Source organism: Monodon monoceros, unplaced genomic scaffold (genome assembly GCF_005190385.1).
Source record: "Monodon monoceros isolate NGI ecotype Baffin Bay Population unplaced genomic scaffold, NGI_Narwhal_1 Super_Scaffold_16, whole genome shotgun sequence".
Lineage (NCBI taxonomy): Eukaryota > Metazoa > Chordata > Mammalia > Artiodactyla > Monodontidae > Monodon > Monodon monoceros.
Genome location: NW_021703772.1, coordinates 32,546,382 through 32,564,336, shown reverse-complemented (window position 1 = coordinate 32,564,336; position 17,955 = coordinate 32,546,382). Strand labels below are relative to the sequence as shown.

Genomic DNA, 17,955 nt, shown 5'->3' with positions numbered 1-17,955 from the left:
TGTCTTCTCTTGATTAATTCACAGTATGAAGAGGAAAGATATGCATTAACTTCATGTGGTTATACATCATTATTTAGTTCATATAAGGCTCTTAGAAAAGCACCTGGCACATCGTATGTACCCACTAATGTTAGGTTATAATTTATCTAATAAATGTTAGGTGTAATTTATAAACTATTGTCACATCAAAAAACTTATTTCAAATCGTTTTTCTCTTTCACACTGTAATAAGATAATGGTGGATGTTTTCTGAGGACTGTCTTTATTTTCTGGTCCTTTGTTGTAGCTTTCAGGAAGGGCCTCAGGTAATGGAATAGATCTATTTTTTGAAAGTTAAACCCAAAAGGAAAATTCCATAAAATATAACTAGTTTTCCCATTTCACTTATTTGAGAAATGTTTTCTTATATGGTCTGTATTTTCTACTTTATATTCATGTCAGTACAGCATGGGAAAAGGAAAGGTTTTAAATCACTGGCTCTTTTAAATGGTTGACACTTCTTGAAATCTACATCCTTGTTTAACAGCAGCATAGTGGAATACAAGAGGTGATGGGTTTCAGAACTTTCAAGTCTGCCATTCAAACATGGTATATAATTCCTTTACTATATTTAAAATTAAGTGATGATATGTTTTGATAGAGTACAAGGCTATATCTCAGGGTTTATCTTTAAAGAAATAGAAGTTTTCAATAATTTTTACCTAATAAAGATAGTAGAACCAGCCACTAAACCTCTGTCCTTTATTTTATAGGGAATTAGTGATGGTATTCCACTAATAAAGGCCATTGTCCCCAAAAATCAGTCTCGTTCTTTTATTTCACAAGGCAGTCCTGAGTTACTGGTAAGTTGATTTATACCTTTTCACACTGCCATGTCTATATCCATTACAGCTTATGAAAAAATTGAGAAAATAAAAAAATTTTTTAAGTCTTTTTTAAGTCTTAAGTCTTTTTAAGTCTTTTTTAAGACTTAAGATTTTTAAGTCTTTAAAAAGCATAGGTAAGGGAATTCCCTGGATGTCCAGTGGTTAGGGCTCCACACTTCCACTGCAGGGGGCCTGAGTTCGATCCCTGGTAGCCTGGTGGGGGAACGAAGATCCCACATGCTGCACAGCACGGCCAAAAAAAAAAAAAGAGAGAAAATTTTAAAATAGAATTAATTTGACCAAGTATAAAAATGTATCTTTTAGGGGCTTCCCTGGTGGCCCTGGTCCGGGAGGATCCAACATGCCGTGGAGCGGCTGGACCCGTGGGCCATGGCTGCTGAGCCTGCATGTCACGAGCCTGTGCTCCGCAACGGGAGAGGCCGCAACAGTTAGAGGCCCGCGTACCTCCCCCCCCCAAAAAAAAGTATCTCTTATTTACAGAGCTTTTAAGTAGTTCTGTAATCCTTTTTTTTAAAAATAAATTTATTTATTTATGGCTGCATTGGGTCTTGATTGCTGTGCGCAGGCTTTCTCTAGTTGCAGTGAGCGGGGGCTACTCTTTGTTGTGGTGCGCAGGCTTCTCACTGCGGTGGCTTCTCTTGTTGTGGAGCACGGGCTCTAGGTGTGCAGGCTTCAGTAGTTGTGGCACGTGGGCTCAGTAGTTGTGACACACGGGCTTAGTTGCTCCGTGGCACTTGGGATCTTCCTGGACCAGGGCTCGAACCCGTGTCCCCTTCATTGGCAGGCGGATTCTTAACCATTGCGCCACCAGGGAAGTCCTAGTTCTGTAATTCTAAAATTTATTTGGAATAATAAATATGTGAAAATACCAGGAAATTTTGTACGAGAAAATTGTGATGTAACTTCTTACTAGATGTTAAAATTTATTATAAGCAGTGAGAATAATGAAAATGAGATATAATACAGAATTGATAAAGGTCTGTCCACATGCAGGACATATTAGTGAGTACTTGAATTTTGTCATTTAGTCCACTTAACAATCCTGTGAGATAGGCACAATTATTATTTCCCTTCCTCAGATGAGGAATTAAAACTCAGAAGTAACTTGCTCAAAGTCACAGAGCTAGCAAGCAAGGGGCCCTGGCAAATGGACCAAACCTAGGTCTGTCTTATTCTAATTCTGTCACTTAGAAATGATAAAAATTGAGCACAGCACAGTGAAAAGTAGAAATTCCAGAGTTAAACCTATTTTTCTAATTATCCATATTGTGTGTTTGCTTAGAAAAAACATCTAGAAAGATATACAAAAATAATAAGTACTTTTGAGTGGCAGAATTGTGATTTTTCAATTTTAATACCTGTATATTTTTAAGTTATCTGAATTTTTTTTTGGTAATCTGTTACTTTTATCAAGGGAGAATAAAACTTTCCATTTTTTAGTGCAAATATTCACTGTTACTGTCCCTAATAAAGGGAGACCTTCTTAATAATTCTTCATAAGATCTACTTATGATTTATGTTCTAAATGATAGGTGTCTTATTTTTATGGTAAGACTTGATCCTTAATTTCTTCTGACTGCCAACTAATAGATGCTAGTAAACTTTGAGAAATTTTGAGGAAAATAATCTTATACTAAAGAAAGATACATTGGGACAGCTTTTCTTGCAGTAGGATAACAATGAGCTTTTTAACCATTTGAATTATTTTAAGACTTTCTTAATGAGTCTCATGTTTTAAGTACACAATCCCACACTATTCCCTAAGTGACAAATGCTAATATCATGTGAGCATTTGGTTATTCTATGTCATTTTCTTTAATTTTCATTTAATGTTTGTCTTCATGTGTTTCTTTTCCAGATAACAGTAAGCATGAATTACGTTATTGGAACGCATGGATGGCTGCCTTATGACAGAAACATTTCTAATTACTTTACATTCATCAGGGATCAAACTGTGACAAATCCAAAGTAAGTAAGTGAACATTTAAAGCAAAACAGGTACAGCTAGTACCTTATTGCCAGGAAAAGCAAATAGATTAAACTTTCCAACTTCCAGCTTTCCTGATCCTGGCATACCCTTATCTTGTCTACTTTGAGGCTGTTTACAGAATTGACAGTCTTACTAACTTGGCTTTGAAAGTCAAGATTTAAATCTTTTCCACACCTTCACCAATCTCAACTTCTTTACACTTAACCCTTGAGACTATTTTGTTACATGTATTTTTGTTTAATGAATAATATAAGATTAATGTAGTTTATGAATGTATTTATCACTTATCAATAGACATTTCAAAATGAACAGTTGAACAGACTTATTTTTTATTTCTTTTTGGAGAGATTAAAAAAATAGTTCATATCGGTCTAAGTGATCTTTTAAAGAAGAGTCTAATATTTAATTGTGTTTACAGAACTCAGCGTAGTATGAATGGACCTTTTGCTCCAGGGCTGGAGATCACTTCTAAGCTATTTATAGTATCACATGATGCAAAGTTGCTTTTTAGTGCTGGACACTGGGATAATAGCATTCAAGTGATGTCACTTACAAAAGGCAAAATTGTTTCACACAATATCAGACATATGGGTAAGCATTAACTTTTTTTTCCCAGTAAAAAATTTTTTCTGTTTTTTTCCTAACCATAATAGTAATACATACTCCTTATAAAAAGCATAAATTTTACCTTTGTAGCTAAGTGAACTTTTTAATAGAGTTGTGTTATGAATATTATATTCTTTCTTTAAGAGTGTCTAATGTATTTTGGTTATACTAAGCACTATATAAATTAAATACACCTTCATAGTATCTGAAAGATGCTAGGCTAAGTCTGAAAAAATTGGTTGCTACAATTAGAATTTTATGAAAAAATGGTAAAAAAAAATCTGTCATAGTTGAATAAGAAATCAACTGTCCTATTCTTTAGTAGTAAAGCATGAGAGAGGTAAAATTGTTGAATATAGTTTAACCAGATGCTTCCTTTTTTTTTTTAACCTTTATCTATCTATCTATCTATCTACTTATTTATTTTGGGCTGTGTTGGGTCTTAGTTGCAGCACATGGGATCTTTTGTTGCAGCACGCGGGCTCTTCATTGTGGCGCTCAGGCTTCTCTGTAGTTGTGGCACGCGGGCTCCAGAGCGTGTGGGCTCTCTAGTTGCTGCACACGGGCTTAGTTGCCCCGCGGCATGTGGTATCCTAGTTCCCCGACCAGGGATCGAACCCAGGTCCCCAACATTGAAAGGCGGATTCTTAACCACTGGACCACCAGGGAAGTCCCTAACCTGGTGTTCTTAGTGTCTCAGTCTTTTCAATGTAAGAATAAAACATTGAGTAGATTTTTTCCTAATAAACCCATTAGGGGAGGGGAATGGAGTCTGTTACTAATTCTGCGCCAGTGACTCCCAAGGTGTCACTTAGCTCAGGTTTTTACAGTTTAGGAAAAATGTATTTTATATTGTGAATTTACAGTGTAATATGTACTATTTTGGCTATGGACACATATTCTATAGGATTGCAGTTCCATGGGGAATAGAAGGTGAATGGGGATAAGAGAGTAAGGGAGCAGAGAAGCATATCAAAATTAAGTGGGGATCCATTTAAAAGCTACCTAATCTCCTGCCAAGATTTTTGACAGGCATTCCCTTGCCTCATGTCTACTCTTCACCATCAAAGAAGGGTGGCCTCAAAGAAAGCTCTCCTACATGATTTTAGTGCTGCTCCTTTTTTATGTCAGTCTTTCCCAGTGCTTTTCCAATGCCATTCCTACATTTCTCCCTGCTAGAACAACTAATTTAGTAATAGTTTGAACATGACCTAAAATTGCCCTTATGATTCTGTTCTAGCCAAACTATGCCATTTCATTTTTTTACATTCGTTTTTCTTACAGATATTGTGACTTGTTTGGCTACAGATTACTGTGGAATACATTTGATTTCTGGTTCCAGAGATACTACATGTATGGTATGGCAGATAACCCAACAGGTAGTCACTCATTTAAATACTCTTGGTTTGGATCAGAGATTCACCCTGGGAATACTATTGAGATGTTCTAATAGAATACTGAATTTTTCTCTTACATTGAATGATTATTTGAGCTCCTTTGCCTCCTTTTACCCCTCATTCTGTTCTGTCTTAATCACCACTTTTTTCCCTAGGTTTATTGTTTGATTCATGACCTTATCTCATATTACCTTCCAAAGATAGCTCCTTATTAACTTCTTCTAGGAAAACAATTATTTTTCTTGTCTTTGTTAACATGATAATATTCCTATTTTCCTTTCAGGTGGAACTACTAGAAATTATAGATTTAGAATTTTCATCAACCTTATTGTGTACTCTCATAATGTTGGTGCAAGGAAGTGTCTTTTTTCTTTATGGCTTCTGGATTTTCTACCTTGCTTAGAAAAGTAAACAGGCGTTTTCTCACTCCAAGTTTATAGAAATATCATCTAAAATAGTTCTTGTAACACTTTTCTTGTTTTATTTTTTAAAATTTCAATCTTTAATCCATTTCTATATTTTGTAATACAGAATATTTAATATTAGATATATAATTATGTAGAAAGTCATTTATGCCAGCATAAACGATTACCTACTAAATTGGATCTTTTTCTGTATTCCCCATTCTTTTACATTTATCTATTTCTGTGTCAACACCAAAATGTTTTTACTTTAGTAGTTTAATATTTGGTAAGGCAAATCCCCTCTCACTGTGTTTCCTTTATTAACCACAGCTGTTCTTATATGAATATTTATTCTTCTGTATGAACTTTAAAAATACTTTAACTATATCCTCCTCAGAAACTTCATTTTAGTCTTAATGAAATCATATTTATATATTTATTTGGTATGGATTGACATGTTTATAGTTATTCCTATCCAAAAATAGGAAATGTCTTTCCATATTTGTTTCAGGTCTTTTTCCAATGTCCTTTGATTTTTTTTTTTTTTTTTTTCGGTACGCGGTCCTCTCACTATTGTGGCCTCTCCCGTTGCGGAGCACAGGCTCCAGATGCACAGGCTCAGCGGCCATAACTCACGGGCCCAGCTGCTCCGTGGCATGTGGGATCTTCCTGGACCGGGGCATGAACCCGTGTCCCCTGCATTGGCAGGCGGACTCTCAACCACTGTGCCACCAGGGAAGCCCTGATAATATTTTTTAATAATTTTTTTCCATTTAGATCCTGTACTTTGTTATATTTACTTTTAATTATCCTATTTTTATGACTGTTTCAGTGGGATTTTTAAATCATTTTTATTTGTAACTATTGCTAGTAAAGAAAAAAGCTATTGATTTCTATACAGTTATCTTATATCTAATTAGTTTACCAAATCCTCTTATCTAGCTCTCATAATTATTAGTATTTCTTGGATTTTCTGAAAACAAGGTAGATATACATTAATGTGATCTGAAAAAATAGCGATTTTCTTTATCTTTTTCAATATACTAATTATTTCATTTTCTTACCCTCATACATTATTAGCAAATATAATAAAGCAAGAAAATTATAGTGAGCCTCCGTGTCTTATGTCTGATTTTGATGAAATTACCTTCATTATTGTGCCATTTAGTATACTGGTTGCTGCTAGGTTTCACTAGGTTTTTTTAAATTTATTTTATTTCAGTAGTTATCTTCCTTCCTTTTTTTTTTTTTTTTGGTAGGCTTTTAGTTTTAATAAAATTTCAATTTACAGAAAAGATACAAAGGTAGCACATTTTTGCCATTTGTCTTAGCATTCTCTCCCAATCTTTTTCTCAGTATCTTTTTTTTCTGAATATTTTAAAAGTTGGAAACTCTATGTTCCTTTACCCCTAAACACTTCAGTGTTTTTTCTAAGAACAAAGACATTCTTATACATAGCCACAGTGCAGTTATCAAAACTGAAATACTTAACATTTATACAATACCATTATCTAATCCACAGTCCAGGTTCTAATTTTGTCAGTAGTCCTAATAATGTTCTTTACAGCTATTTTCCCAGTTTCTCTTCCTTTTTTAATTTATAGTTTTACTTTTTCTTAATGTAATGTATTATGTTGAGAAGTGTCGTAGATTTGAACCATCCTTGAATTTCTATAATAAACCCATATAATTCATGAGATATAGTTATATTTTACTGCAGGATTTTATTTGCTAGTACTTTAGTTATTTCTTTACTTATAAGTGAAATAAATCTGTTTTTATTTTGTCTTTGCACGTTTAGTATTAAGATATGCAACCTTTATAAAATGAATTTGAGAAGAGTCCATCTTCCTCTGTAACTTGAATTGATTAAATAATATAGGAATTACTTAATATTTAAAAATTAGATAGAGTGGACTAAGCACTCAGACTGATACTCTTAGAGGAAGACAAATGTGACCCAAGTAATAGAGTGTCAGGGAGAATTCATTTACATTGTATAATGCTCGTAGAAGGTCTGGGCATTTATCTATGGTAATCATAAACCAAATACCATGGAAACTACTCAAACATTCTATCATTATATATCATAGAAAGTACTGTATCAAACAAAGCACACTAAAAACAGATGAAGGAAACAAGTGCAGAGAGATTTCCCTGCAATAAATTGTGCTAGTAGAAGAATATAATAAGAATATCATTCAATAAAATAGGACCTCAAAGATGAAATTATAAACTAGCATAATAAGATGAAAAGGGAGATTGCAGAAGAATCAAGCTGAGACTAAAACCAATACTGTTACAATTATAAATAAACCCAATGCAGAAGCATCAAGGAACAAATTTGATGTGACTGAAAATCAAATTATTAGCATGGAAGAAAGATTTAAAGTAAAGTGAATAGAAATGAAAAAACAAAAGGATTAAAGCAATTAGAAAAAGAATGATAGCTATAGAAATCAAAGACAAGTCAGCATAAAGATAATTGATGTCCTTGAAATAAGGACTCCAATAAATGAAAAAGAGAAAGTATTCAGAGATGTAATAGAAGAAGTTTCTTCCAAGTAAAGGAAGAATAATTCTGTAGGTGAAAAGGGCAAATAATATACCTGTTAAAACTAATCCAAATCAATCAACTTTAAAATTCTTCAGATTAAGTTTTTGAGCTTGAAAAGATTGAGAATAATTTGAGAATCCAAGGAGAAACCCAAGAATGAATACTTGTATGAGTAGACTTAGTGGTAAGAACTAGTTGCAATATCAGTTTGTGATCAGACGGTTTAAATACAGTATAAACCTTTTTAAAGAAAATAGTGTACAAGAAAATTACCTTTGCTTTTCTGTTTTTATATTAGGGAGGTGTTCCTGTGGGCCTAGCATCTAAACCGTTTCAGATTCTGTACGGACACACTGATGAGGTATTGAGTGTTGGCATCAGCACTGAGCTAGACATGGCAGTGTCAGGATCAAGGGTAAGATTTCACCTTTAAAAATACTGATTTCTTTATACAAATTCAGAGGCAATATTTATATTTAATTTTTTTTCTAGAAGAATTGGTAAAAGCATAGAAATTTTATACTGTGTTTGCCTTGAACTTTGCAAAAGTAGAAAAATACAGAAAAAAAGAGACTAGATTCTATTTGGGGATTTTACTGTTCTTAGTAGTTAAGACTTGAAATTTCAAGATTGGAATTTTTCCTAAGGTACATGTGTCCTTGGTAGAATAATCATTTTCTTAGTTCTTTTACCATATTTCTTTCTCTTGCTCAGTTTCTTTTCTTCGTTTTTGTTCTTCTTTTCTTTTCTCATTTTCTAATATTTTCTGTGTGTAGGATGGCACTGTGATTATACATACCATTCAGAAAGGTCAGTATATGCGGACTTTACGACCACCTTGTGAGAGTTCTCTGCTCTTGACCATTCCCAATTTGGCTATATCTTGGGAAGGACATATTGTCATCTACTCCAGCATTGAAGAAAGTACCACCCTCAAGGTATACAACAGTTTCATGCAGTAGGGCTAGACTATCTATAAGCCTGTCTTCTCCTTCCCACATTGTGTACATATGAGGAGGCATTCTGAAGAAGGAAAGAACACCATATTTTGAAAAGGATGTTTTCCTTTCATCATTCAATTTGTTCATTCCCTATCACAATATTAGCCTCATGTTTGATTTTGTTTTAGGGCTTTCTATAGCCCTATATGACTTCAAAAATAATTTCTGATTATGTGGGACTTCATAAGCTTAGGTGGAAATTAAAACTGAATTAAATTCTTTTTGCACAAGACAGGGTATAAATAAACTGAATTTTCTATGTTTATTTCCTTTTGGTGATAAAGCTTTTTAAAAAATTAAGAGAACTTTTTTTTTGTTTTTAATTTTATTTATTTGTTTATTTATGGCTGTGTTGGGTCTTTGTTTCTGTGCGAGGGCTTTCTCTAGTTGTGGCAAGCGGGGGCCACTCTTCATCGCGGTGCGCAGGCCTCTCACTATCGCGGCCTCTTGTTGCGGAGCATAGGCTCCAGACGCGCAGGCTCAGTAATTGTGGCTCACAGGCCCAGTTGCTCTGCGGCATGTGGGATCTTCCCAGACCAGGGCTCGAACCCGTGTCCCCTGCATTGGCAGGCAGACTCTCAACCACTGCGCCACCAGGGAAGCCCAGAGAACTTTTTTAGTTTTGTTTTAAGAATGTGGGTTTTGTTGGATGAGAGCTTTAATTCTTTTGGAGGGGTGAGATTTTTAATTCTATTAAAGAAGAGGAGTACTTGTTTAATATTTATTTACTTAGCAATCTGATTGAAATCACTTTAACAATATTTCTACCTACTTTCTCTTTAAGTATAACCATTTGTTTATTCCAAAATTTTAAACCCAGTCATCATTCTGTGATAGTCATAGTTTTAATTTGAGATCATTAAATTTTCTTCAACTAATCTTTGCAGGATAAGAATGCATTGCATTTGTTTTCTGTAAATGGCAAGTATCTACGGTCTCAAGTCCTGAAGGAACAAGTATCAGATATATGTGTAATTGGAGAGCACATTGTCACAGGCAGCTTACAAGGATTCCTGTCCATAAGAGATCTCCACAGGTAAATAATAAGAATTATTAAAGTATCACTTCGGAAAAGATGGTAGTATTTTCAGCCCAGAGAGAGTAAAATCTGTAATCTAAGATTTCTAATCTCTCTTTTTTTTTTTTTTTGATGTTGGGGGTAGGAGTTTATTAATTTATTTATTTATTTTTGCTGTGTTGGGTCTTCATTTCTGTGCGAGAGCTTTCTCTAGTTGTGGCAAACAGAGGCCACTCTTGATCGCGGTGCACGGGCCTCTCACAATCGCGGCCTCTCTTGTTGCGGAGCACAGGCTCCAGACACGCAGGCTCAGTAGTTGTGGCTCACAGGCCTAGTTGCTCCGCGGCATATGGGATCTTCCCAGACCAGGGCTCGAACCCGTGTCCCCTGCATTAGCAGGCAGATTCTCAACCACTGCGCCACCAGGGAAGCCCAGATTTCTAATCCTTTTGTTCATCATTTATTATGAAGATGTCTTTTTTGGCAACTATGAAAAAAATTGGGGAAGATGAAGTATTTCTGGGTTGGTAATGAAATATAGATGTACATTTTTAAAATGCAGAAAATTTTATGTTGTGTACATTTTACCACAATTAAAACAATTTTTTTTAAGTAGCCAGAAAAATTTTTTTTCATAGTGCCAAGCCTGGATTATGGATTTGGAAATTTGTACAATTATAGTTTGAATTTTTAGAAACTAAAGTTAGGTTTAAAAAAATTTTTTAATTGTGCTAAAATAAAGTATTTTTAAGGCTAGCACATCTGTTCTTGATTTTGTATGTCTGTGTTTAAAATCGGTGAGGAGTCTTTTGTTATTTCACCCAGTGAAGGAAAATATGTTTGAAAAATGGATATGTGGATATGTTTTTAAGTTTGGTATTCTTCATGTTTACCAACTTATGTACACAAAGCACTGTTATTCCCTGCATGCCCAAATACATTTTTTTCTTTTCTTCTCATTTAAAAAACTTACTGTGACATATTTATACTCCTCAAAGTATCTTGGCCCCTCCCAAAGCCCTTTTTTTCTGAATCATTTCCTGATCCAGAGTGTTCCCTTTTACATTCATATCAGAATCACTTCAGTACCAACATCGCTTCCCTGTTTTTGTATTTTCCTTCTCATTTTTGTCATTCTTTCTCATGTGGTAGAGCATTGAGTCCACATTTCAGTAACGTCTTTCCAATATTTTTTGTATTACAACCCTAATCTTAGGGTATTGTTAGGAGAATCCCAAGTTAGAAAAAAATTAATGGAATCTTCTGGCAGGTTAGTCTAGACCACAGTATGTACATCCTAAGATTCTTCATTCTCTAATCATAAAAGCTGTGAGCATTTTTCATAATGGGGTGTTATATTTTATACCATATTATATTTTAAAATATTTTATATTGTATATTACATATTTTAAGACAAAGCAAATATACCAATTTTATTTACCTTATCCCCCACCAACACACACTTTTTGAGCTTTTGTCCTTTTTACCCAACCTTTGCTCATTAATCAACAAGGTGAAAATCGTTTCGTGAGAGCACATATATGGTTAGAAGGCAAACAGATGTTGGAAATAGAAAAAAAAAATCTGTTAAGTATTTTAAGTAATGCTATAAATGTGGGCCTTTGTGTCACTCAGGTTTTCTGAACCTAAGTTCCCACATCTGTAAAATTAGAATGCAGAATTAGATGATCATTAAATTATCTTTCAGGTATAAAATTCTGTGAATCCATTGTATATCCATGTAATTATGTGTGTGTTTTTTATTTCTCTTCTAGTTTGAATCTCAGCATCAACCCATTAGCCATGCGATCGCCTATCCACTGTGTTTATGTAACCAAAGAATATAGCCATATTCTTGTAGGATTAGAAGATGGCAAACTGATTGTCGTGGGTGTTGGCAAGCCAGCTGAGGTAAAACCTAGCGTCAAGAATTTAGTTTCCCATACTGTTGGGGATTCCTTTGGTTCTTTATTCCAGCTGAATCAGAAGTCTCCATTATGGATAAACAAATTGAAAAACAAATTTGATTTTTCAAACTACAGTAAATGAAAGGGGATAAAACTAGTATTCAAGAGTGATGTTTATATTATGATATTATTGAAATCACACATTTAACAGTTTATAACTCTATATGAAGAAGAAAGTTCTTTTATTCTGTTTTTCCAAATCTAGATTTTAGACCACATACTTGAATTTTTAATACATAAAAGCATTTGTAAAAAATGAAATATAGACTCAAACAACAAAACTACTTACCTTATTATTATTATTTTGTTAATTTGCCCATGCTGCGCAGCTTGCGGGATCTTAGTTCCCTGACCAGGGATCAAACCCGGGCCCAGGCAGTGAAAGCACTGAGTCCTAACCATTGGACTGCCAGGGAATTCCCCAAACTATATACTTAACTTTAATTTCAACAAATATTCAGCATGATTGTATGTCAGTTGTACTTTTGTAAAAGCATCATTTTTTTTTTAACTTGGAACTACAAATATCCCCATATAAATGTGCTAATTCTCAATGAATTTCCTGTAGTTCTTATAAATTTATTTGCCAGTGGTTTATTAATTACTGAATATTCAGATATAAATGTAACACTGTTCCTATGAAAACTTAGTGGCTATACTCCAAGTAATCTAGTGATTCTTCTAGAAAATTTATTTTGTTACACAAACTCATATTTAAGCATTATAAATTTTTATTGGTATCATTGGTCTTTTCTGAGAAATCTAAAATGACCTCTGTACGGGTTATTTCAAGAGAAGACATTACTGAATAACATACTGTCAGTAGTTATAATAAATCTATTACAGATCATAGGAACCTTTTTTTAAATAAATATTTTAAGATTTTGTTAGTCCTTATACTCTTTTTCAGGATATTATTTTAACAAGAGAGGTCTTATTAAATTAAAGTGATTGGGACTTCCCTGGTGGTCCAGTGGTTAAGACTTCACCTTCCAGTGTAGGGGTGTGGGTTCGATCCCTGGTCTGGCAACTAAGATCCCATGTGCCTCCTGGCCAAAAAACAAAACATAAAACAGAAGCAGTATTGTGACAAATTCAATAAAGACTTTAAAAAATGGTCCACATCAAAAAATCTTAAAAAGGGCTTCCCTGGTGGCGCAATGGTTGAGAGTCCGCCTGCCGATGCAGGGGACACGGGTTCGTACCCCGGTCCGGGAAGATCCCACATGCTGTGGAGCAGCGAGGCCCATGAGCCTTGGCCGCTGAGCCTGCGCGTCCGGAGCCTGTGCTCCACAACGGTGAGATGCCCGCGTACCGCAAAAAAAAAAAAATATTAAAAAAAATAAAGTGATTGCAACAACATTTAGTTTCAGGTGTAATGATTCCCCAAATAATGTCAGCAAGTCTGTATCTCGATATTTCACTTACATTTAAAACATTTTAAGCGTTTTTACATTCAGTAGTAGAGTTTCTTGATTAATATATTTCCCAGGTAAAGATTTCCCTTCTGTCCTCTGCTGTGATGATTACTTGAGAACTCTGCTTAGACATTACTCTTTGAGTATGTTTCACTTTTTATGGTTTACTCAAGTGCCTTTAAATTTGCCTGCCCTCCAACTTAGGTAATTTGTTAAGTTTACAATTTTACTGAATTAAAAAAAAATGAAATGACGTTATGTGCACACATTTTTAAAAAAATTGATTGGAAAAAAAATACCTAAGTAGCTTCATTTCATAGGCCTAAATCAGTGTTTTGTAATATTTACCAAATAAGTTTTTGGTCCTCATTGAAAGATTTATGTCTACAACACATGGAATTTGAATTGTGTATAGATTTTGAATAAAAGTATTTTTTATCGATTTTATATCTTTGTAAAATACATTTTCCATCAGCTGAATTATGGACCTACTTTAGTAATAAATAATCTAATTGAGTACTCAGAATTTTGCATATTTATTAAATACAACTTTATGTGAACGTGTAGAAATTAAATAGATCAATAGTTATGAAAAGAGTTCTATTTCAACATCTATTTTTATCTAAAATATCAAAATCTTGATTAATGTATATTTTTAAATCATGTATCAGTTTTTTTTGTTTTTTGGGGTTTTTTTTGCGGTACGCGGACCTCTCACTGTTGTGGCCTCTCCCGTTGCAGAGCACAGGCTCCGGACGCGCAGGCTCAGCGGCCAAGGCTCACAGGCCTAGCCGCTCCACGGCATGTGGGATCTTCCCGGACCGGGACACGAACCCGTGTCCCCTGCATCGGCAGGCGGACTCTCAACCACTGCGCCACCAGGGAAGCCCCATGTATCAGTTTTACATATTATACTGTCAGTATAAAATCCATATTTATAAATTAGATGTTAAAGTGGAACTAGATTAATGGAAATAATGGTTTTGGAAATACATCTGGAAATGAAAATGCAAAGCAAACATGCCAAAGTGTCTTTGCCTGCGGCTTATCTTTTATCGCTCCAATAAGTGGACCCTAGAAAAGTACCATTAAAAAAGGGAAGCAGATGAAGCACCATTAAAAAGTAGATTGCTGGGGCTTCCCTGGTGGCGCGGTGGTTGAGAGTCCGCCTGCCAATGCAGGGGACACGGGTTCGTGCCCCGGTCCGGGAAGATCCCACCTGCCTCGGAGCGGCTGGGCCCGTGAGCCATGGCCGCTGAGCCTGCGCGTCCGGAACCTGTGCTCCGCAACGGGAGAGGCCACAGCAGTGAGAGGCCCGCGTACCGCAAAAAAAAAAAAAAAAAAGTAGATTGCTCTTGGGAAGTAATTCCAACGAATCGTATGCTTAGATTGAGAAATGTTTCCCATGTGGAGTTTTGTTGCCCTATGTAGAAGTATAAGCACTTTTAGAGGGGCATTAACCCACTGATTCAATTAATTTTGATTAATAATTGTTATATGCTGAGAAGTGTGCTAGGTGATAAAAAATTTAATGGTGGAAAAATATGATTCTTACCTTCAAAGAGCTTATGCTATTCTTATTTTCTAAATTACTTATCATGCTATTGTTAAAGATTTTTTTACATTCTTAGATCAAACTATTTAAAATTTACTTCCTTTTCATCAAAATGTTATTTTACTTTCTTCTTATCATTGTGATTGTCATTAATAGTACTGCAAATACAAGAGGAGAAAGTTCCCCACAACTATGTGTCTTGTTGCTTGATTAAGTATAATTTGAGAAGATTATTTTAATGAAGTGAAATGTAGTTTTGTAAATATATAAAGTAAGGGAGTCTTTTAATTTTGATATGTGGCACATTTAATTTAAAAATTTGTACGTTGGTATTAAATCTTTCTCAACTAAAAGACAATCAATGAAGAAAAGCCTTTTAATTATTATTAATTAAGAATCATTAAAATGTTAATGATTCTGCTAACAATACCTATTTCTTGTACATTCTACAGAATCATTGTCTTGTATATCAATTTCATTTATTTATTTATTTATTTTTCTTCCTTAATAACATCTCTTCTTCATTTTTCTGGATTACTTTAAACAGATGCGCTCAGGTCAGCTTTCTCGAAAATTGTGGGGATCTAGCAAGCGGCTCAGCCAGATTTCAGCTGGAGAGACTGAATATAATCCTCAAGATTCCAAGTGATTGTTATTTCTGCCGTCTGTCATGGATAACTGAAATTTGATTTATTGCTTTGTCACTTTAATCTGTGACAGATTAAATGTGATATTAAATCACTTTAATGTCACATCTCTCAACTATCTTAAATCTTTCAGGGCTGTTATCCCTGAAAATCATTTAGGGATTACCAAAATTTGGTATCATATGTGTATAAAGTCATAGGTTATATTATTATTATCCACTAAAAAAATTTCTGGTTAACATCACTGAATCTATCTTATTAACTAATTCTTGGTCTACACTAAGATGAATTTGAGAAAATACATTTGATTAGATTTAGTAGTTTATTTCTAAAGATCATTAGATCCATTTTAAAAAATAAACTTCTAAAAATAAAGAAGCTAAATTCAATTTGCTTATTCTAAACAGCAAAAGTTGAGGTATTTCTAATAAAAGAGTAGCAATAATGGGACAGTTGAGAGATATGGCTTTTAATACATTCTTTAGTTAATCATTCTCCTATTTACTGAATAAACCATCCTAAATACATCAATTTTATTATGGAACTTCTGATTGGAGGTAATATTTTAAAAGCATCTGTTGCATACTTGGATTTTTAAAACTCAGTGTAAATTACAGGTTTTCATGATAAGTTGAAAACAAGACTTTTGAAACTGGTACATTGGCTCATCCCACTACTACTTAGCATAGTACTAATGAGAATTTATTGCAATGTATTATTATCCTTAAATAATAAATGTTGAGTAGGAGTAAGAGAAACTAGAGACACATTTTGTGGATATATTTCATTAGTAGTAGAGTTAAGGAAAAATGCTCATTATGATTTTGACAGCTGGGTCCTTTAAGTAGCATCTGCAGCTCAATTTATATGTGCAAAGTACAAAATTTCTTGGCCTTTTCTTTATTAAACACTGTGTTTTCCCCCATAATTATTGGAGTTGGCAATGATACCCAAATATATTACATTTTTACTTATTTCATATGATTGATGAATGAACCGAAAAGATATGCATAACTTAAACTAGTCATTTGGATATAGTAATTTTTTAAAATACACGTTTCTATTTCATGTTATGTATAACTTTCAGGATTACAATTAATTTTATTATACATAGCTAGATGTTACATTATGCTTTTAAACTAAAAGGCTGATAGATTTAATTCAAAGAGATTGTTAAACTTCTTACTTTCATAAGGTCATATTTTGAGTTAGAAAGTTTTTATAACTACGAGTGTCCTTAATCCGAGATTTCACAGGTTGGGGGGAATTTATGAATCCCTTAAAATTGTGTGGAAATTCTGTATGTTAGCTGCATTTTTTTTTTTTTCAGGAATGAATGGTTGGGTGGCTTTATTAAAAGGGTCTGCGATTGGGGGAAAAAAAGACTTTTTACAACAATACCTTTTAAAAATAATAATATTCTTTTTTCTACAAATTATAGATCTCCTTATATCCAATTTTCTTCTCAATTGAATCTTTGAGAAATTCTTCCTTTGTAGTCCTCTCCTGTTGCCCATGGTATCTAATACCCTTTTCTTTATAATCGTATGAGTGAGTACAAAATTTATGAGAAGTAAAGGATTTTGTTTAGGGAAACTTTTTGATAGATTTGATTGGCTTGTATTAGGACTTGTAAAAAGTTATAGAAGAATTTTCTTTCCAGTTATTTACAATCCTCTGTTTTATTCAGTAAAAAACCGTTATGTTTTAGGTAAATCACACTGAAATAAACTGATGCAGCAAGTGTAAAGTAGAACATATGCAAATGTGAAGGTTTCCTTTTTGAGGACTTCAGTAACTAGTGGTGAAAATGTCTCAAAACAAGTCAATAGAGATAATTATCATGTATTAAGATTTATTTCTTCTGTTTTTTCATTCTATTTTCATTTTTTATCTTATATATTTTAGGAAGTTTCAAGTCAAGAGAAACAAAATGATGGGGTTTTCGTATTTTAAATTTGATTTTTAAAAAACTGTTTCTAAATCAAAACTTTGGAAATGTTTCTTTTGCCTATTTATCTAGAGATTTTGGTATAAGGATGTTTATTTTTAAGGTCACTTAATATTGGTTTTGGAGGTTATTTTGGATGATTATAAGTTACAAAAAAATTTAACTTAGATTATTAGGGGAAAATTCCTAAATTTTTGGTATTTTACTTTGCTACTGTTTAGATGGAGGAGCGAAACAAGCAGTATTTATTTTATAGCACAAATATGAAGAAGCTTTTTTCACAGTAGATACCCTACCTAGAGTAATAGTAGATGTTCAGAGCAGTGGGATTAACCCTTATGTAGTATTTTCCAAAAAGTGAAAACCAAAAATGTAAAATTTTGAGGAAAATCTTTGAGAATATTAGCAACAGTCTAGAAGAATGGAACTTAAAGTTTACTAAATAAGCAAATATAGTAGTAGCATTGGCTGAATAATTCCTCTTTTGAACAGTTTAGACCACTGATTAAAAGTCACTAGATAAAAATCACTGTGAAGATATACCTTGAGGGATTATG

At 33.8% G+C, this 17,955-nt stretch overlaps 1 protein-coding gene across 2 annotated transcripts in view; it reads left to right on the top strand.

The window, feature by feature from the left end:
- The window catches only part of NBEAL1 (neurobeachin like 1), a 173,965-nt gene extending 158,516 nt beyond the window's left edge, over positions 1 to 15,449 (top strand). For both annotated transcript variants that reach the window (XM_029224562.1, XM_029224563.1), the window contains 9 exons: positions 753 to 842; positions 2,746 to 2,855; positions 3,296 to 3,468; positions 4,768 to 4,862; positions 8,140 to 8,256; positions 8,618 to 8,779; positions 9,730 to 9,878; positions 11,636 to 11,771; positions 15,348 to 15,449. In XM_029224562.1, the coding sequence (XP_029080395.1) occupies positions 753 to 842; positions 2,746 to 2,855; positions 3,296 to 3,468; positions 4,768 to 4,862; positions 8,140 to 8,256; positions 8,618 to 8,779; positions 9,730 to 9,878; positions 11,636 to 11,771; positions 15,348 to 15,449 (1,134 nt within the window). The remainder of the gene's footprint in view (positions 1 to 752; positions 843 to 2,745; positions 2,856 to 3,295; positions 3,469 to 4,767; positions 4,863 to 8,139; positions 8,257 to 8,617; positions 8,780 to 9,729; positions 9,879 to 11,635; positions 11,772 to 15,347) is intronic.
- The last annotated feature ends 2,506 nt before the right edge of the window (positions 15,450 to 17,955 follow it).